Source organism: Melozone crissalis, unplaced genomic scaffold (assembly GCF_028551555.1).
Source record: "Melozone crissalis strain CALT ecotype California unplaced genomic scaffold, PUWL_Pcris_2 ptg000018l_1, whole genome shotgun sequence".
Classification (NCBI taxonomy): domain Eukaryota; kingdom Metazoa; phylum Chordata; class Aves; order Passeriformes; family Passerellidae; genus Melozone; species Melozone crissalis.
Window position 1 is genome coordinate 35281249 of NW_026535796.1, and position 20914 is coordinate 35302162.

At 44.2% G+C, this 20914-nt stretch overlaps 1 protein-coding gene across 2 annotated transcripts in view; it reads left to right on the forward strand.

The window, feature by feature from the left end:
* ADCK1 (aarF domain containing kinase 1) overlaps positions 1–20914 on the forward strand; it is a 72455-nt gene that overhangs the window by 19510 nt on the left and 32031 nt on the right. For both annotated transcript variants that reach the window (XM_054275547.1, XM_054275548.1), the window contains exon 4: positions 9456–9659. In XM_054275547.1, coding sequence (XP_054131522.1) covers positions 9456–9659 — 204 coding nt within the window. The remainder of the gene's footprint in view (positions 1–9455; positions 9660–20914) is intronic.

The window sequence follows — 20914 nt, forward strand, 5'->3', positions numbered from 1 at the left end:
CCCCTGGCTGTTGGAGTGACCTGCCAGGAGAGAAGTTACATATGTACAAGGGGGAGAAGCTGCTGTTGCAGGATTTAATTGCCTGACGTTGACTCAGATAGGTCCTGACTGGAGGTCAGCTGTGACGTGCAGCTGGTAGGGTGGGATTCGACTGCTGGGAAGAGAAAAATGCCAGCCCAGATTCTTCAGCGTTGACAAAGTGGATGTGATGATTTCTCCCCTCCAGCTGCAGCAGCTGCCTCTGTGCTTCCTACTTTTCTGCACACCCACAGTAGGAGAGCAGACTCTGAAGCTACCCTGCTGGACCCTCAGCTGAAGTAGATGAGATTTAGCTGAGCTTTCCCAATGGTGCTTGGGCCATCCTTCCTTATAAAACTTACCGTTCAGCGTGCCTCTCAGTCTGTCTTCTGCGTGTTGCGGTTTCCTGTGGAGTTCATGGCTTTTCCAGCTCTATTTTATTGCAGGATGGGGTGTGGGAACTCAGGGAAAAGGCTGTCAGATCTCCATCTTGGATCCTGCTGCTAAGATTCTTCGCTTAGCTATCACTCAAGCTCCTACCGATTTTGCTACACTTTCAAAGCTAATTGCTACTGTGGCCTTGTTTGAGCTCTTCCCCCCACCCATGGTCCAAGATCAGCTCTCACTTCCCATGCTACTGCCTTTGCAGAGTCTTCTTACATGAAAATAGCTGTCTGGGGAGTGTTCTCCCTTCAGGTCATTTTTACTGCACAGCATCATCTCTTGCTATCCTGTCAATAGTGTGCAGTTTCTGCAGGGTGTGTCAGCAGCTCCTGTTTAGGGGACACTTCCGAGTGTAATACACATCTTAGTGGATACTGTTGCTTACAGCAACTGAAAACAGCAAATGAAACAGGGCTGCCTAGGACTGATGGGAGGGTGTGAGAGCCCCCCCCCATAGCTAAATACAACACTAAATAACATGGTGTCTTTTCACTGGCATCCCACGTGGTTTGATCCAAGCTGAAGTGAATTAATTTTGTTAGCCAGATTTTGAGAGGTGCAGTGTCAAATTTATTATCATTTCACCTGCCTCCGTTGATTTCACCTGCAGGCTCTGTGATCAATGGATCAAGACATGTGCCTCATTTCATTGTGGCTTCTGTGAATGTCTCTGTGCCTTCTGCAGACATGCTGTTGAATTACTTTCTATCCTCCTTGGGTCCTCTGCAATGAAGCACAGGACAGATGTATTTGTATATCAGCTATCAGGACAATAAGGCACTGAATGCACTTTTATAAACCTGCTGTCTTTGCAAGTACTTTATGTTTGTGTACACATGGGTCTGAACCTTCTGTCTTGGGCAGATCTGGTCTGACCTTATCCTCATGTTTAAGTAACCATTGACAATGATGTACGTGCACCACAAGAGAGCCTGTGTGAAGGACCTCTTGAGTAGTCACAGGGTAAAACAGCCTCAAGAGCAGAACCTTGTTCACAGGAAGTGAGGTCTGTGGGTGTAGGGAACTTGACTCCTGCTATAGGCACAGAAGTTCTACAGCACAGTTATTTTAGTGTGGTATTTTCCCTTTGTCTCTGACCAGCCCTTCCCTGTGCTCCTTGTTTTCCTGGCTCAGGAGACTTACACAGAACAGTGCATTATGTCACAGGGTTGTCTAGAGGGGAGCAGCTGCTCTCTTCAGATTTTTATCCTGAACTGCCCCACAGATAACTAATTGCAGCTCAGTTGTTTCTATTAGCTATTTACCTAAAATTGAGCTGGCTAATGAAAATGTTTCTAATTAATACAAGGCAGATTAAAACTCATTACAGCAAGGTCGTCAGTAATGAGAGATAATCAGAGCACAAATGACCGAGCTTGGAGTAAAATGAAGATGGAACACAAGCAGGCGATCGGTGCTGGTTGTGCATGCACCAGCCAGCAAGGGCAGGGTTCAGCAAGGTGACTGGTGGTGCTTTGCCCTGCAGTTGAGAAACTCTGCTTTCCAGAGCAGCTTGGGGAGTGACTGGCCAAAGAGATGGACCTCAGTCTAGTGTAAAAATATTTTCTGAACCATGTGGCATCTCATATTAGTGGTTGTTGCTAGGCCAGCCTTCAGTCACCTATATGAACCAAGCTCTGAATAGGGGTTTTAGCCGGAAGGCTTGGGAGTATGTGTGGCACAGGTGGGATGTCAGCATTTGTGTGCACTTGTATGTAGAAATACAAAGTCCTGATGGCTTGGAAGGTGTGAGCTTGCATATCTGTTCAGTGTAAAATGTGTTGGCCTAGGTTTGGAAGAGTCCATTTTGATCTCCAGAGAAGTTTTGCACAAAATGTGCAAATATGAAATGTGTTTGCTTTAATTTCAGCTACCTGTAGCACTACTGATACAAGGCCACAACACCAACATTAGATCTCAGCTATCTGTAAGCCTACTGTCTATATTCCATTAGTACTGAGTTTACTGGCCATTCTGCTAGTCATCCTGTGTGACTCCTTGTTTCTGTGTTTATGAGGCTGAGAGCCTAAGAAGTTGTCAGTTTAGTCAGGGGATCATCTCCTTCCTTAATAGTTTCCAAACTATGAAGCTCTCTTTCTCACTTCCTTTCTGTCCCACTGGCAACCAACTGTTGTGCCAGAATTTCTGAAAGATCTTACTAAGTTAAACATAGCTCAGACAAATAATGAATTATTAGGTAGTGAGGTACATTGCACCAGGACTTATTCCAATTCTAAAGGCATAAATCTGTCCATCATCAGCAGTATGATCAGTTACTGTTGGTATAAGGAAGCATTTGAATGGCAAATACCTAGTGTGCTTGGGAATGAGCTTTTGTAAAAAGTAAGTAGGAAAGATAATACAAAAAGCAGGCAATAACAATTCCATTTAGAATTGTGTGTCTTCCTGCAGCATCCTTGCTGCCAGTCAGTTTGATTACCAGACTGCTAGTGTCAGTGAAGGCTGTAGTAGTTTACATTTACTGTATGTTTATTCAGATTAGTTGAAAGAGGAGATAACAGTTCTTTAGACAGAGCTACACTGTCACTGAAATGGGTTCTACGTTTTGTATTGCTGTTTTTAAAGCACCCAAGTACCCTATTCACATCACCAATAGCTGTAGCCTCCCTAGGCATCTTCACAGATCTTTTGGTGTGGCCACTGATTTCAGTTTCTCACTGTGATAAATTGAGGTGGACAGCTTTTCATTTTTCTCTGGTTTGTGCTGTCCTGGGTCATCTAAAGCTGTTGCTACAGTTTTACTAGTCCTGTGCATATGGCCCTGTCATTATGGGGGGTGGAAGAGAAAAGGACTATGACCAGATTTCTTTCCTATATTCTCTGACATGTCTTTTCTCCCTACCCAATTGTGTTTTGGAGATACCAACCACAGAGGTGATGACATCCTCTATTCCCTCTGTAGGGAGTCCAAAGGACAGCCTGGCTCTTCTAGTCTACTGCATTTCTGGAAGAGTGTTCTTGTCCAGGATGGCAGATAGCATATATGCTTGGAATGCTTTCACCCACTGTGTGCCACAAGTTTCTTCCCAGCATCCCAAAGGCTTAATATGAAAGACCATAAGCAGCAGTTCTGTTGTTCTGTGGAAGTAAAGCAAGAGTTCATCACCAATGTCACGAGTCGTTTGAATGGCAGTGAATATGGAAGTGAATAATTTAGTGAATATGGAAGACCCTTGGAAACAGGTTGACCTCAGCTAAAGATTTAACCAGAATTTGGGAGCTGGATACACCAAATAGGTTCTCTAAAGGTTTTAATAATGCACCCTGTTTGCATTCTCTGGTTGTGGCCAGACAGTAGGGTAATTTTTGTCTTGGTGCCCTGAGCAATAGTGTTTAAAGCCCTTTAGACATTTTATTAGCTGTAATGTTCTTATGAGCCTGTAAAATGGAGAACAGTGGTCCTGAGTTTTGTAAAGAGCTTTGTAAAAGCACTTTTAGAGATGAAAAGCTCCATATAAAATCAGGTATGGTTGTTTTATCATAAATATCTAAAGCCTTTCTGAATTCCATTAAGCTCTTGGCTTCTCTATCCTCTGACAGTGAGTGCCACTGGTTAATGCTGTATTGTGCAAAATGGGATGTAAAAAAACCAACAACTTAAAAATGGTTGTTGTTTTGTAGAATGCCCTGTTTGTGGGTTTATGAGAGTTGGAATGAGAGTTTTTTTTTTTCATTATTGCATACAACTTTTCTCTCTTATGCATCAACTCTCTATAATCTAAACAGTCTCCTAACATTTCAGATCTCTTTTTAAATATGACTTTTATATGACTTGGTCATATTTCCCTCGTCTTTCTCTGTCCTTTTTTATTTATCTACCTCTTTTTTGTGATAGAATGTCTAGAATCCAGAGTGGGGTTGTGCATTCAATTTTTACAGTAGTATTTTGATATTTTTAACATTTTAATCTTTTTCATCACAGTCAAACAGTTTTTTTTTAAATTTTCCTGACTCACTCTGTGCCTTGAGCAGGCTGAGCCATCCACAAGAATGTGATCCAAGTGCTGGATGGTTCCAGTGAGTTGAAAGCCCAGCAGCGTGTGTGGGGAGGACAGGCTGCACCTCCCAATATGTGTAACCTTGCAGCCATCTATGCAGAGGGTGAGATCCCTCAGTGTATTGATTTTGCACCTGTCTTTGGTAGGGACTCGGCAGGGCTGATTTTTCCATAGTGGTGAATAATATCTCTTACATCTCATGGAATTTTTGTCATTGCACTATTCTCTCCTTTGCCAAATCACTGGCAGGAAAATGAAACTCTATTGTAAGAACAGGCATAATGGGACACTTTGCTGGTTGTTTTTGACAGTAATGCAGGTCAATCCTTTTATGGTAGAGAGCTCCTGCCTTCTGTGCATTACGTGGATCTCTTCCCCATTTCATCATGTTTCTGTTTCCAGTGCTAGTTTAAATCTCCCAGGAAGAAACAATGTATGGATAGATAAGGCTTCTGCAGGGTTATCTGGTTTAAAAATGCTCAGAGCAGGTTGAAATGAAGCTGTGGTGAAAACAGCACTAAATGTTGCAGCCTTGTCCTAATTGGAGTGTCTTCCATTGCTGCTGTCTGTAGTGCTGGGTTTCTGAGCTGGAAATGGGATAAAATGAGCAAGTGATGTTCTTGTATCTCCAATAGTTACTGAGTTTTCCTTTCATTCTTTGTGAGGATATTTATTGAAAGTCCCAGTAAATACCTCTTTTCTATTGGCTGTTGTATTAATAAGCTCACAGTATTTTGGTGGACTGGTGAAGAATGATTTTTTCCCCTCAAAATCCCTGTTGGCTTTTTGTCAGTCATATCACATTTAGCTAGATGATTTTTAGTACTCTCTGTAATTATTATCTCGAGTAATTTAGTTGATACAGAATTAAAGCTTGAAGGACTATAGTTTCCCAGATTTGTCTAGACTTTTCTTAAAAACAGGGCAACACTTATTCCCTTTCAATCCTCTTCAAGTTAACGGTTTTAATATGAGATTTCCTTTTATTATGGTTATTAGCATCTCAGCTAATTTTTGAATTAATCTCTAATTTTTATGTGATTGAAGTTGTCCATGTGTTTTCTGGAGACACCTTTCTTGAAATCCTGTCGTGGAGTGTGTATCTCCATTGTAAGCAGTGATGGGCAGGCTGTTCTCTCTGCATTCCTAATCTTCATTTCACATTTTGCCAGCTAAGAGTATGCCCTGCACAGGTGGGATATCTTTTCTGAGGGATTTCATATGAGGAGTTGCTTCCACCACTTACTTTACTGTATTCAGTGGCCTTTCTGAGCACTTCTGCCACCAGGTCTGTCACCAGATATCAAATACTGAAGTTCTCACTGGTAGATTTTAGTCTGAGTATTTATTTTCTTCTAAATGAATTCCTTTATTTTTAAAACTAGATTCACACCTGCCCGTTCATGATATCTGTACATCTGATATTCTGATGAGCAGTTCTTTGCCAGTAATCTGTGTGAGTAAAGGCTCCTTCAAAAGCCAGGTCTGCTTGTACATCAAGCATAAATGAAAATATATCCCTTTGCAGCTCTGCTTGCTGAGCGTGTGCTTCATCCCAGAGTTGCCTCTTCTCTATACCTAAGAGTTGTTACTTTCACAGTTTTAGTAATCAGTGTTAATCCTATACTAACCTGGATGTAGGTAAAGCAGAGGAGTCTGATAGCCATGTGGGCCAATGTAGAATTTGTCCTGCTGAAATTTGCGGGAGGGATTTAAGACAGAAAGAGATGCCCATGTGGACTGGGGAAAGAGCCATGTGCACAGGCAACATTTGTGGTCCGAAGGCCTTTCTGATGGAAACCTGTTATTGATATTCCTCAGTACATGAAATGCTTCCTTGCTTTGTAGTGTGCTCCCAGGGGTGATGTATACAATTACATCTGTGTAAAACTAGGTGTTTCCAGCTCTTGCCTCTGATAAAAACAGTCTTCAAAGAATTTCTTGGGCAACAAAGAGCAGTATCTTGAAGAAAAGTTCTGAGCCATTCTGAGGATTTCCATTTACCTTGCATTTTCTTCAAGGTGGAACAGAAACGTGGGCCACCACTACTGGACACTGTATATGAATGTGATGGTCTTACTTTGTTTATGATTAGGGGAGTGTAGTCTGTCAGAGGAACAGGTGTTGCATCTGAACTCTGGCTTGTCTTGGGGAGATCCAAGAAAATAATAGAGATCATTAAGAAAGTTTTCTACTAAAAAAACTGATCTGGTTGATAAGAAAAGAGTCCTTGGAAGCTGTATTCACAGTCCTGCTTCATACTCAGAATACTTCTGCCTCTAATGCAGACTGGAGTTTTGTAAGATGTAGGGATACAGATTTACTTCCTCTGAGACAAGCTGCTTGGTCATCTTGTCTCTCTAGAAGTGCAGGAGCTGGAATTCCCTGGTCCAGCCAGCCAGCCAGGGCATCTGTCTCTTAGGAGTTTAAGCAAAGCCAGTTGTGAGAGCATTGTGGAGCATGCTTTGCAGGAGGATGCTTTGTTCTGTTTTGTTCCTGGAGTCCTCTGTAAGGACTGTCTTGTCCAGGACTGCTGCATTCATGAGGCCAACCAGCTTCTCAACAGGGGGGATTAATTTGTGAGGGCAAAAATTTCCTCTCACCTTGTGCTAGAGGAAAGAGGTGCTATTGCCACCTCCTTCGCAGCAGTGACCCCCATGTGAAGATGCACCCTGTATGCAAGTGTGTCTACAAGCAGTTGCATTTTTAGCTAGATGAGTTTTCCAGCCTGTTTTTCCATCTTCCTTGAGAATCCATGTGGTGTGGGTAATGCACTGGAGCCAGCACCTCAGCTACCCAGAGCTGGCTGCTTGTCCTGACACCCAGCACTGCACTAAAGCCCTGGGTGCTGCTGCTCTGCCCTGAGTCATGCTGCAGCCTGGAGTCATTTGATGGGCTCCTGCTGTGCGTGGGAGATCACAGGACCCTGTGCTGGCCTGAGCTCAATGCTGGGAGCTCAGTGCTGGCTTTCTTGGAAGATATCTGTAAAGAGCCTTGCCCCTGCTTCCTGCCAGTGCCTTTGGCTATGGCTGTACAACACCTTGAGGTGTGTGGTTGGCCACCACTCTCCTTCACTGCTGGCAGGGGTTCTCTTCACAGCTGGAGGCAGTGGGTAGATGATGACTATTGGAGCTGCAAAAAAGCTGTTTCTCTGTGATGGGCTGTACTCAATGGTGCTGTGACAACCCAGCTGCACAGGCTCCCTCTCTCCCTTTTACTTCTGTCCCATTACTCCCACCCTGGTTTTCTTGCTCTCTCATCTTCTGTTACGGCTTCCTTCCCTTTTGGTCTGCTTTTGTCCTTGCTGCACACAGGGAAGGAAAACAGGGAAAGAGCCAGAGCAGAGGCTTTTTACAGCAGGAGCTTCAGAGCTGTTGTGTAAAATGCAGGAGAATGATGTGGGAGACTTGAGGCATACTCATGGGTGTTATTTGCAGCCTATACATGTGGGAGTGTTTTTGAGCTGGCAGTGTGCTGGGGGAAGCTCATGCACACACGAGTTACACTTGCCCATATGTGCCCACTTAGGAAAATGTGCGTATACGTGTGTGTGAGCACGTGGGCATCAAACTGTCAAGTCTCACACTGAGGGTAAGACTTGCACATTAGGCTTTCTCCTCACACTGCCCTAGGCCTGTGTTTCATGCACTTGCAGCTCAGCACTCAGAATGCCCCTGACACATTCCCAAATGCGAGACACTCAGCCTGTCCCTTGATGTGACACGGCCCTGCTTTGCACAGAGAGCAGACAGCTACTGAATGGTGTGGGTGTATGTGGTGTTCATTAATGTTTGTGGAATTGTTCCTTTTTGTCATGTATTTCAAGGCATTTGCTGGAGTCCATCACCACAGGATCTTGTGCAGATGAGGGCTGTAGACACAGGATTTGACTTTCAATGATGTCTGACACAGAAGCCAGAGGAATGAGGAGACTTCATGCAGATTGGTGTCAGGCATTAACAGGAGATGGGTGCACAGTTATTTTTTGTTATTGATCTGCGTAGGTTTTATTAATGTATCAGGGTAAACTTATATGAAGTTCATTAAATATTATTCAAGATAGCTGTGTCCTTGGCAGGAGGCTTTTCTAGTGACAGTAATAAAGGGGGAATAAATCATTGTCACTGAAGGATGTGGTGGCTGGTATATTCTTGAGGAGCAAAATGAACTGAAAGAGCTGAAATACAGACCAGGCAAGAGGTTGGCAATGGGTTTTGTCATTTGGTAGTTGCATTTGGCCACTGTGAGCACAGCTGGTCAGTCTTCTAACACTTAGTTGCTCAAACAACTGTCATTGCAGACTTTGTTTGCAATGTAAGCAGTGAGACCCAAGACCTGACTGGACTGGAGGGATGTAATTCCCCTTGTGCATGTAAAAGGGAGGCGAGGAAGATGGAGGACTGCCTGTATACTGTCCTCCTCCCTGCCAAGGACAGATCTTTAATTTTGATTTTTAATGGACTCTTCTTCTGAGTTCCTGGAAGTCTCTGTGTATCTGTGGCTTTCTTCTCATTTTAATTCACTGCATTCATGCTAAGAGTCTAACATAATGGTTGAGGTCGTGATTTTTGTCTTTTGACAAGTAGTTTCCAAACTATGCAGAATCACAGTGCATAGCGCACCGTTATTCTGCATCATAGTGCAGAATCACAGTGACAAACCAATGCTGCCCTATGGCCAAACATTTTATTTTGTGCAAGGATGGGCCAAAAATTAATGTGCTGTTACTGATCATGATGCCTATACAAACAAGCGTTGAAGCGCTTTATATTCTAGAGCATCTTGTCCTGGTCTTGTTCAGACCCTTTAAATCCAGCCAGAGTCCTACTAATGAACTGACATGTTAGATGATGATGCCCAGAATCAAGAAAGGAAATCCTTGGTCTGCTTAAATACTGGTCAAAATAAGATGTGTATGTGGACATGTGCATGTAACAGCAGAAGGGCTTGACTGATGTTCTGGTCTCTTCACAGGTGCACCTGCGCTCTGCTGAGCGCCTCCGGGAGCTGTGCTGCTCCAACCGAGGCACCTTCATCAAGGTGGGACAGCACCTGGGAGCGCTGGACTACCTCCTGCCCGAGGAGTACACTCGCACCCTCAAGGTGCTGCACAGCCAGGCCCCACAGAGCACCAGGCAGGAGATTGAGCAAGTTATCCGTGAGGATCTGGGCAAAGAGGTAGGAGCAGCCATAGCTGGTGGTGGCTTCTCAGGCCTCAGCAAGCCCTGGACAGCTAGAGGAAGGAAAACTGCTGATTCTCAGCTCTAAGAGATACCGAGGGTAGATACCTCTTCCTTGCTTCTGGGTGAAGGCCATGTGAGTTTACCCTGTCCATCAATGGGCATTATTGGCAGGCTTTGGTGAGGAGGAGAAGATAACAGAGGAGTAAGGGTGTGAAAGGTGACAGATGGAAATGGCAGGACTCAACAGAGCAGTGTACTCTGTATGCCAAGATGAACGGGCCTGCTGGAGGTCAGGATGGAGTGCTGTCTGCCACACTGAGGAGTGGGAGCTGGAGGTATTGATGTTCAGGACAAAGATGTATTGGCAGAGCTCTGTGAGGGATGACTGCTCTCCCCTGGCTGCACTAGACCAATTCCAGCTAGCACTGACAGCCCGTTACTTTCTCGAGGCCCTAATTAACCCCCAAAGAAAATAATGGCATAAATCACTTTTGGTGCTGCAGTCAGGTAATGCAGTAGCTCAGGAGTCAGTGCCATCATTAACCCTCAGCAGCCCACAGCACTGAGATCAGTAGGTAAGTGACTGTGTTCATCAGATATAAGGGAAGTAACCATGGTAAATTACAGATGTACTTTGCATCTTGCTCTTTACAAGATGTCCCCTCACCTGTAGCCCAGGTTGAGGAGAGGCATTTCAAGAATCACAACAGACATGGTAAGGAGGCAGGCGGGAGGCAACAGTGTGCAAAGGTGATGCTAGGGAAAGTCTGTGGAGGGGGGGAGAAAGACAGAAGGTTGAAGAGGGAAAGTGGTGTGTACATCTGTTGTTTCTCATATATAGATGCTTTTAGGACTGTTTTGGTTGTTCTGGCCTGTCTGACTGTGTGGTAAGGAGGTGTGGGGGAAACATGAGGTAAGTGAAGTATTTGCACCTAGAGGGTATATTATGGGCAGATTTGAACAGGGTGAGTCTGCCTCTGTGTAGTTTAAGGTTCTACATATTGTCTAGCCAGGAATGACCATTAATATTTCCCTACAGTTCAATAGCAGGGTTAATGTCAGCCCCCAGTCTGAAACATGCTGCTTCTATCAGCATTCCATCCTTGCAGCAAGGCTGGTACCAGCTGTGTTTCATAGCTCAGTGGATAGATGGAGCAGAGCAAGCTGGCTGCTCCCTGCAGGCCTCTGCCTCTATGGGCTTCCATGTGGCAATCTCCCTTCCACAGGAGCTGTGGAAAGCCACTCCAAAGTTACCCCACATTAAATTACCACTAGGCACCTCTGGCTCAATTTATGTGGTGTCTCTTGGAGGTGGGACCTTTTCTCTCAAGTGTGTGTTCAGCTGCCACTGATAATCCCTGATTTCTTTGTGCTTCTTGGGAGCTAGAGGAATGCTCTGTGCCTCATTGATTCCCAGTGAAGCAGCTCAAATACAGTCTTACCTCATAGCATTCACTTCTTTCACATGGGCAGTGCTGGGCAATATTTAATTTTGAAGTTACAGGAGAGGGAGGGTAAAAAATGTAGAAATGGTAAGAAAGTGATGGAGGGGAAATGGTAACAAGGGAAAGAGAGCAATGATAAAAGAGATAAATGAAGAGAATAACATGTATAAAAATAAAGGACCTTGTAAAACTGGGCAGTATTAAAAGCTGATGTAAATGCCTGTATCAATAGTTACAAGGTACCAAATCAAGATATTTAAAAGAAAGGATTTAGGAACCTAATGCACCAAAGCTGTCATTGCTGGAGCCTAGAGGGTTTAATAGGGTTGCTTCAGGAACAAATTTAATTCCAATGCAGCTAGATCCTCAGTATATTTTAAATATTATATACTTATCTGAAATACAGGTAGCAGAGCAGCAAGGTGGAGTATCAGGGCAGAGAAGAGTGCAGAGGGATCTGAAACTTACCCTTCTGGGGCCAGCATTACACTTGAGAACTTGAAGATGAATTCAAATAGAAGTAAAAATGGCAATGAGGGAACCTTCTCAGACTACCTGAGCCTAGTCCTGCTGCTCTCAAATTCAGTGTAAGACTTCTAATTCTCCCATCAGGCCCAAGAGCAGGGCTCTTCAGATGAATCTTAGGTGTAGCCAAGAAGTAGTTACATACAGCTTGGATCACTGCAAAACAAATGGGACAAAGAGCAACTGGAAATACAGAGATACCTAGGGAGGAATGTGACAAGCTAACAAATTAGGCAAGAGCTTGCAAAAGGGCAGGAAGGTCAAAAAAAAGCCAATTTCATGTGCAGAAGCATTATATTTTCAGTCAATTAGAAATAGTCTGCCTTCTGATGTGACCTACTCCTGTGAATCTTATCACGGGCTTGGGTGTTTGACAAATGTTTTGTAGGAAAACTGGCTTAAATGGAGACCATGCCAATGGGACAGATATTTGAGCAAAGACAGAGCATTTATGAGGTGGATTTATGGCAGTTCACCATGAGTTTGTTGTCTCCACACAAACCTACTTGATACCGTGATGGAGGTATCCCATTTTAGGCCAGCGTTGTGGCTGGGGACTGGGAGCTGCTCGGATGTAAAGGTGAATGGCATGTGTTGATTTGACACAGAAGCAGAAGCATCATATATGCTAACTATTGGGTTGTCCTGTCCAACCCTATTTTATGTCCAGGGCCAGTGTACCTATCAGGGATCACTGGGATAAAAATAATCAGTGAGCAAACCCTGGCTTTTTAATTTCAGCCACAGTGGTTTGGATGAATGATGGTGGGAGGTGATAATTCTCTGGAGTGTTAATGTGCAAGAAGTTGAGGTGGGTGGGGTGGGATTCACAGGGTAGTAGCAGTGGGAGAGGCTGTGCAGAGAAATTTTTACAATAACTCCTGGAAACAGTCACCAGTGAGATCACAGAGCAAGAATCTTTTGGGGAGACAGTGGAGATAGTGCAGGTTGGGCTTGTTCGGGGTGAATTTCTTGGAGCAGCTGGGAAAAGCTGTGTTGATAAGAATGGGTGTTAAGATATGAATGAAAGAGTCTCTCCTACCTCTATTTTTATCTTCCTTGCTTGAACAAGATTCTGGAAGTGAAAAGGTGTCAAGCATGGAAAATGAAAGCAGGCTGAATATGTTCTTTCTCTGCAGAACTATTAATGGCAGAGGGACAGACAGCTGGTTCAGCTGTGCTCTAACTCAACCAAGTGCATGCAGAGCAGAGTCAGGCAACTTCTGGTAAGATGTGGACACCACACATTTAGGAAAAAGGATTGATGAGGAGCTCTGGAAAATAAGACTTTCAGAGTGGGTGTACCTTAAAAGCACAAAATCTTTGTGCTTAGAAACTAGAAAAGGTAGAAGAAATTTTGACAGCACTGGGATTAGGGACACTTCCTCCCTCTAGTAGTTTTTTTGGAAACTACTGTCGTGTGGCTGTGGGACACAGGGATATTGGGGAGGTAATGCCACTCTGTTCTGATTAAAGGCATATCACAGCATCCCTTTTCATAGGATGGAGTGGCTGCAGAAGGACTTGTCAGCTTTTACAGCCCCGGTCTTGCAAATATCCTTTGTGCCTTTGTTGCCTGGCTCCACTACTGGCCAGTGCATTCCCTAATACAGTTCTCACTTCTCTGCTGCTGCGCAGTGCTGTCACAGGTTAGATACTGGGACATCTCCATGCTTCACTGTGTACTCTTCTCTACACCAACGCACACTTTTACCTCTTTCTAGTCCTAAAATAACTCCTCGTATTGCACATCCCAGTAGGCCACAGCCTAGGTCTACTCACTCAGCACCACTGTATTACTTCTCCTATGTACAACAAGATGTCACTTTTCACAGCCCATTGCTCATCAGCTTCCAGTCCATCCTTACACATTGGCATTTTTACATCAAATTATTGACCTTTTCCCTAAGGCATCTTATTCTCCCTCTTGGTATGTTTGTGTACTCTGTACTCTACCCAAGCCTTTACTCACGTTGGAGGTAATTTTCCTTGGTGAGAGAACTCCCTTCCTCCCCATCTGTCACTCTTTCCTTTCAGAAATATCCCAGTTCCTGCTCCTTTCTGGCAGGTTCCTGTTGGGCAGGTTCTCTAGTCATTGCTCTTGTCTCTTGTGTAAGGTGGTTTGGTTGGGGATTAGAGCAAGGACAAAGTATGCACCCCCCATCTGAGGGTGGTGTGGTCCCAAGCAAGGTCTTTCCCATGTTGAGGGGGTGCTTGTGTAGTGCAGCTGCCCAGGTGCTGTGTCCAGGCTGCCATTGCTTGGGGGTGATGGGCTGGTGTAAGGCATGTGGCTAGCCAAGGGAATGAGTGTCTCTCCTTGTCTCTTGACTTACCTTCACATCTAACAGGTCCTGAAACTGTTGCAGAGGAGTAGAAATGGTTGAAGCTGAGCAGTCTCAGATGTTATCAAAAGATCATGGGTTAAGATAAGAACAATTTACTGGAAACAGCAATGAGATAAGAAGACAAACGATAACAGCAACAATATTAATAATGAAAGGTATAAGACAAAGAAGTGATTTATGTGAAAAGCTCCTGACAATAAACAATACCTGACTGTTCTGTCCACCACTTTAACTCGATTGGAAGGAGTCCCTTTCTCCTGCCACTGGCAATGGCATGAGGTGGTATCAAGTAACTTTAGGGTCCTGGCCACACCCCTCCCGGCTATTGCAAAAAATGAACCTGGTCCTGATTGGAACTAGGGCACTCCCAAAGTTCCCAAAGTGTTTTTTGGGTTGGGTACATGAAATATGATTCATCTGTTTTTGAAATGTACCCAAATACACCTGGAAATATGGTCACTGCAGTGATCTGCAGTGATGCTGCATGGACATTTGACAGGGAGGGACAGAACTTGTATGCCCATGTATACTGGCACAGGAAAGACAGAAAATGAGACCATAGCAAGGTGCTAATCCCCAGTGCAAGAGATTTACCAGTCCTCATACTGCTATGAGAATTAGAGAAATAGCAAAATAGAAAAAACTATTTTTACTCCTATTTCTATATGAGTTCTTGGTATAGTATGGCAGCCTTTGCTGTGCCAGTGACTAGGAGAAGGATGGACTTGATTCCCTGATTCTTTTGGAATTGTCAATGAGCATTTTAAGCTCTGGCAAGACATATGCTTATTTCTGATTTGCAGAATGATTCAAGTAATGCTCAGCCCTGTGGGAGAAGAGCAAGGCCTTCAATAGGCTATTGGGTATTACGCCGCGTGTCCTACAGCATCCAAGTTATTCCCAGGGTAGAATGAGCCACTTTCTGTAGCTGGAACCGTATGGTGCTCTAGAGAAGTTTCATTTACTGTGCTATATCATAAAGTCTTCATGTCATAATGAAGGTTGCTGCAGGTTCTGTTATGGCTCCAGAATGCCTTCTCCTGGGTGGGCAGTGTTGTCTAACCCTTCCAGGATGCCAGGACAGGTGCCTGCTTCCTGCAGTGTTGCAGAGCCTTGTGGTTGAGTGCTCTGCCCACAAGCACTGATGTATACCACAGTGCACAGTCCCTCTTGTGGTTGCTTGGGGCTGTGGACTGATGCAGAATGGTTTTGCCAAACACCCAGGTCTCCTGTGGCTTGTGAGCCTGGTTCTGTCCTAATCCACCGTCTCCAGCCAGCAGTGCTGTGCTGTGAATGGTCTGCAGTGATGGTCTGTGAAGTGCATCACTGTGTGTTATGTCACTAACAGACTCTGGGCGGCCACATCTAGGTCACCTGAGCCTCTTTGCCTGGTATGGGTGTTATCAGTCGCTCATTCTGCATTACCCTCCATTACCCACCAATGTGGAAGCTGAGCTGTGGTGGCCATTACTCTGACAGTGTTGGGGGCTGCAAAGTGGGATGGGAAGATATGGCCCTTCTCCCACCACTCTGAGTCTCTTGCACTACACCCAGCAGGGCTTCCAAGCAGACATCAATAAAAACCACATTTTTATTAAAACTGTAATGACAAATAAAAAACCTTCACATTTCTTTCAATAACTTGGGATATAAAAAAGAGATTTTTATCTATTATGAAAAGGATTTTAGCCATAAAAAGGTAATTTAAAGAGTCTGAGATGGATGGCGAATAGCATTAATGTCACCCAGAACAAATGGTCCTGCATTACTCAACTGAAAGGCACAAGTGGCTGCCTGTGCAGGTCCCTGCTGCTGCTGCAGCCTCTGCTGTGCTTGCCCTGCCTTGTCTCTGGTAAGAGGCCCCAGTCACTGGCAGATCCCAGTGTGGCTGCCTCTACACCGAGCCCTTGGGTGGGCAGCATCTGTCCAGAACTGCTGCTCCAAGGGCAGATGGGCAAAGCAAACAAAGAGCTTTATGTGGCTCAGGTAGTGAACCTTGCTTTGTTTCTTGTGTCTCTTCTCATTCTGTATGCAAGCTCCAGTGTTACTGACCCTTACTGTTGTGCCAAGGACAGCCTGCTGTCCTTACTGCCAGGGGAGCTTTTGAAGAGGGCACTGCTCTACGTGGATATTCTCTCCACTCAGAGCTCCTGGGAGAATTTGGCTGGGTCCTGCTCATGGCAGCCTCTTCCTGGGTATTCTAGGCCCCTTAGTCTGAGAGAGGGAAGGTTTTGAGTATAGAGTAGAGGATAACCTCTTTTGACTTCTTTCAAATTAATAAGATTTACAATATAAGAAGTTGGACAGTAGATTTTCTGAAGGAGTTTGGAGGGCCTTTTGTAAGGAAGAGAAAAACTTCAGACAGGAAGTGCAATGCAGAATGCCCTGGTAAAAATAGTTCTGAACTGGATGCTTAGTGACATTTTTTGCCTTCAATTTACAAATTCTTTAGGTGCCTGGGGGTTAGTGTATGATGTACCTGCATGGAATTTGTTGGCTCAGTGTCTGTGCAGGCGGTAAGCTGTGTTCAGTACAGTTTTCTCAGAGTTCTGATTATACCTGAAGTGTTGCTCTGAAGCAAATACATCTTGGCTGACAGTACCCACAGCAGCTGTGTCAGGCTGTATTCAGTGTCCACGTCCTGCAGAGGTGGTGCATCTGCTGCACAGCAATGCTCAAGCCATTGACAGAAAACACTTTTCAGCATTTGGGTAACCCTTCCAATTTCAGACAATTGTTGGAAATTGCAGTCTGTAACTGAGATTAATAGTCCTTATTCTTGCATATGGAGACTTTCTTTTTTCAAATGTGTATTTCCTTTGCTCAGCAGTCTCCAGGCATTTCTGGCACAGCAGGATCTGTGTAGGGGCAGAAACATTGAGGTGCTATGTTGATGGACTGGCTTCTGTTTCAAAGCCCACTGCTGATACTCTCTGAAATACTCTTGATGCTCTGATCTTGACACAGGCTGGGTTTACTGTGCCTGATTTTTCTCTGAGGGAGTGAAAAATCCCATCATCTGCCTGCCCACTGATCTTTTAATATCCTACTTGATGCTGCCTAGTTATTATCTCCTAATTTCTTTCACAATTTTACATCTGCACAGTTGCTTGGCTCTTGACCCATCAGAAACATGAGAACATGATGCAGTGAGTCAGGAAACTTTTGGCAATAGGTTATTTGTAGGTGAAACAAATGACATAAGATGAAATAAGGAGTTCCAGGGCCTGACCTTGACATATCTGTATTTTTCTAAAACACAGAGTAGTCACATAGAATTTTTATGAATTTATAAGATGTACAGTGATCTAATAAGTTTTGTTTTATGGCACTTCTGGGATCTGTATGACAGGAAGCTCTTGATTTCTATGGAAGGATGCTGAGCTATAAAAACACTTCAACTCTGCTTGCAAGTTTTCTTTCCTGTGAAAAACTGCTAGGAGCATTGGAAATTCTCCTTATGAGAAGCCACACACTCAACATGCTTTTATGTTTTGAGAACTGAGGCAAAAATTGGGATTTAAGGTGTCTGAACATTCTTTACATCATTAGTCAGCAAAGTGTGTTTGTTCCTTATAGGCAGACCAGCCTGAGGAAGTTTTGTCATGTTATGTATGTAAACATTAGGCACATTTTGCACTTATTTTCTGTAAGCTTTACAGTATTTAGTTTTACAGGATGTGTAGTTCAGAGCCAAACCTCTGAAGCTGTCTGTGACAACTGAAGAAGTAAATTCATGTGGCCTACTGCTTGTGCCAGGAGAGCTCAGCTGAAGCAAACCTACAAGTTTCTTCCTTACAAAGCTCACATAATCACTGCATCTCTAATTGACAAGTTCTTGGAAAAGGCTCTTCAGCACCAATCCTTCCAAATTTCAGATTATTAGTAGAAAATTTACATTCGTTAGTTCATTTTGGATAATGAATGAAACTGAGGTGGTATCAGTTGTGCATGGAGAACAAAGCTAATTTTCTCAAGCACCTTATTGGATGTAGCTGATTGGTTCAGGTCTATTAACTGCTATTCCCATTTATCAAGAAAGCCTAGAAGGAGGCTAGAGCAATTAATATTACCAGGGCTTGTTAAGAGGGGTTATAGTAAAGAAGTCTCTCCATGTAACTTTTCCTGCCTTGCCCTTTGTAAACTGCAAATGTCTTTGCCCTGGCTGCCAGGAAAACCTATAAGCCAATGCCTCCCTCCCGGCCCATCTTTTGTCCTTTGGACCATAACCTAATCTGTTCCTCTTCTTTTTTTTTCCTTTTTGTTTGAAAGAAGTGTGAAGCTGGTTCTTAATGGGATATCCTGGCCAAAGCCTTTGCCAGTCCCTTGCAGTCATTAAAACCAGCTCAGGTATTACAGAAAGGCTGCTCCGAGATAAACATTTGAGACAGTGGGTGGTTCTCAGTGAGTGAGCAGGAAAGAATGGAAAGGAATGGAGCAGACTGGTTCTGTGGGCCTTATCTCTCTAAAGACTACACAGCCATAGCACACTGATCACAATGTGTTGGACTGAGTCTCTCCAGTGACTTAGTATCTTGTACCTGATGAGGGAGTAAGTGCAGCCTGACCCTTCTGGGACACTCTGTCCTGGCCTTGCTCTCCACAGGACATGTCTAAAGTGGATCTCAGTACTTGGCCCCTCTTTGGTGAGGTGAATCCTTAGTTCTAATGAGGTGCTTTTTGAGATGGTTACAATAGATGGAATCCACCAAACTGTTTATTTTCATCCACAGAAGCCCAAATATTTTGAACTATAGGAAACAGAGCTACATACCAGTTAGTATTTAGAGGCTTCCTGTCTCCTTCCTATTCCAGAAGATGACTTTTTTGCTCCATTTTTGAGCTGCATCAGCCTGAGGGAAGGAAAAAAGGCAGCTGGATTCTGGCTTTAGAATAGTGGGTTGCCAGATTGCTTGGAAATGCATGTGAATTAATCAAAATGACCCCCCTAACTTTGTTTCCATAGCCCACTTTTGTCCTGGTAACAACCTCTAGCAGTACATACTGGGGATGCCAGAGAACTTACATTCAGGCTGTTTCCTACTGCACCATGGACTGTCAGCCCTTCTCTTTGCAGTACTTGTCACCCTGCAGTGGCAGCAGCAATGCTAGGCCTGTAAGTGTAGTTGATTTATGTTAACTGTTGAAACAATAATGTTTAATCTGTAAAGTGCTAATCTATTTTTTATGTTGATTATGAATAGACCAGCTGTGCCTACTTTCCTATTCATAGAGTTTAGTGAATATGCCCGTTTCACAGGCTGGGTTTGGAGGGTAATTTACATGAGAGCAGACACTGCTTTAGGGAAAGAAAATCAGCTGGTTACACCCTTGAAGCAGGGATTTGGCAGCCCTGCACTAAGATCTGGGGGCAAGGAAAAAGCATGGGAGGAAGAGGAGAAAGACAGATAAGTGAGCTGTAGAAGAGGCAGACAGATCAGAGCAGACATGTGAAAAGTAGGGAAGATATGGTCAGGAGAAGAAAGGAAAAGTTTATATTCTGAGGAGAGATTGACAAGAAGGAAACAGGACAGGATGTGGCTGGTTTAGCATAGGACTTTTCTCTTTGTATCAGTGCAGAGAGCTTAGGGCTCCATGGTTTGTATGGCTGGGCATTAGGGATGATCTAATGCATGGTGCCAGTGACACTATTGGTTAAGTCAGTTGTGGATTTAATTTGTCGTGCAGTTGTCTCTCTTGAGGGACTTCTATTGATCTCTGTGTGTTTTTTTCCTGAGAGTTGGCTGCAGAGGATACAAACTCCAGGGCCTCATCCAGACCTCTTTGTAAGTTATTCTACCTCAGCTCCTGTGTAGTCCCTGCACCTCAGTCTCTGATGTGAACTGCTGAATAGCTGTGTCTTTCACATTGACTTGTCTGCCATATGTGCTGGTGTTTCAATACCCATCAAGGCACAGTTAACACCAGTAACTGACTTATGAGCTTTACATCCTCAGCAGAGCTTTACTACCTTTTAAGTATAATTCTTTTAAAATAGTGACCTTATTATAGCCGTTTCTTCACACCAGTTCAGTTCAGGCATGGCTGCCTGCCCACATCTGCCAGACTTCGTGTACTTCCAGGTCCACCTCAGATCCCTACTCCTACTTCCCTGTTCTATTAATCTGGGGCAGTGTTGTGCTTCAATAAGACTTCAGGCTTGCTTGTATCAATGTAATTATAACCAAAGCCAGGGAAAGGATATAACTGTGCAGAATCTGTCTGGGACTGGACTTTGCCTTCTGCATGTCATCATTGTACTGTGCCCCTGTCCACCCTGGTGACAGGCTGCGGGATTGTCCAATGCTGCTTCTGTCATTCCTGCTCTTTGTCCCAGCTGATGAAGATCATCAGAGGGCTGGAACACCTGTCCTGTGAACACAGGATGAGAGAGTTGAGGCTGTTCAGCCTGGAGGAAGACTGGGGGAGACATCATAGCACCTTCCAGCACCGAAAGGGGACCTACAAGAAAGCTGGAGAGGGACTTTTACAAGGGTGTGGTAGTGATAGGACAAGGGGGAATGACTTCCAACTGAAAGACAGTAGGTTTAGGTTAGATATTCGGAAAAAATTCTTTTCTGTGGCAGTGGTGAGGTACTGGAACAGAGAAATCATGTCTGCCCCATTCCTAGAAGTGTTTAAAGCCAGGCTGGATGGGGCTTTGAGCAACCTGGTTTAGTGGAAGGTGCCCCTGTCCATGGTAGGGAGGTTGGAACTAGATGTTTAGAGTCTGTTCTAACCCAAACTATGATACTTTGAAACAAATGCAGTGCTGTCCTGCACACACACTGCAGGAACCCTCCACTCCTCCTGCACACCCTGCCTCTGCACACACACAAACACCATCCTGACCCTTTTCTTCATTTGCCTCTCTGTGGGTGGATTTTGCCTACCATTCCCCATACAAGCTGTGTATACAAATGCCCTGCTCCATG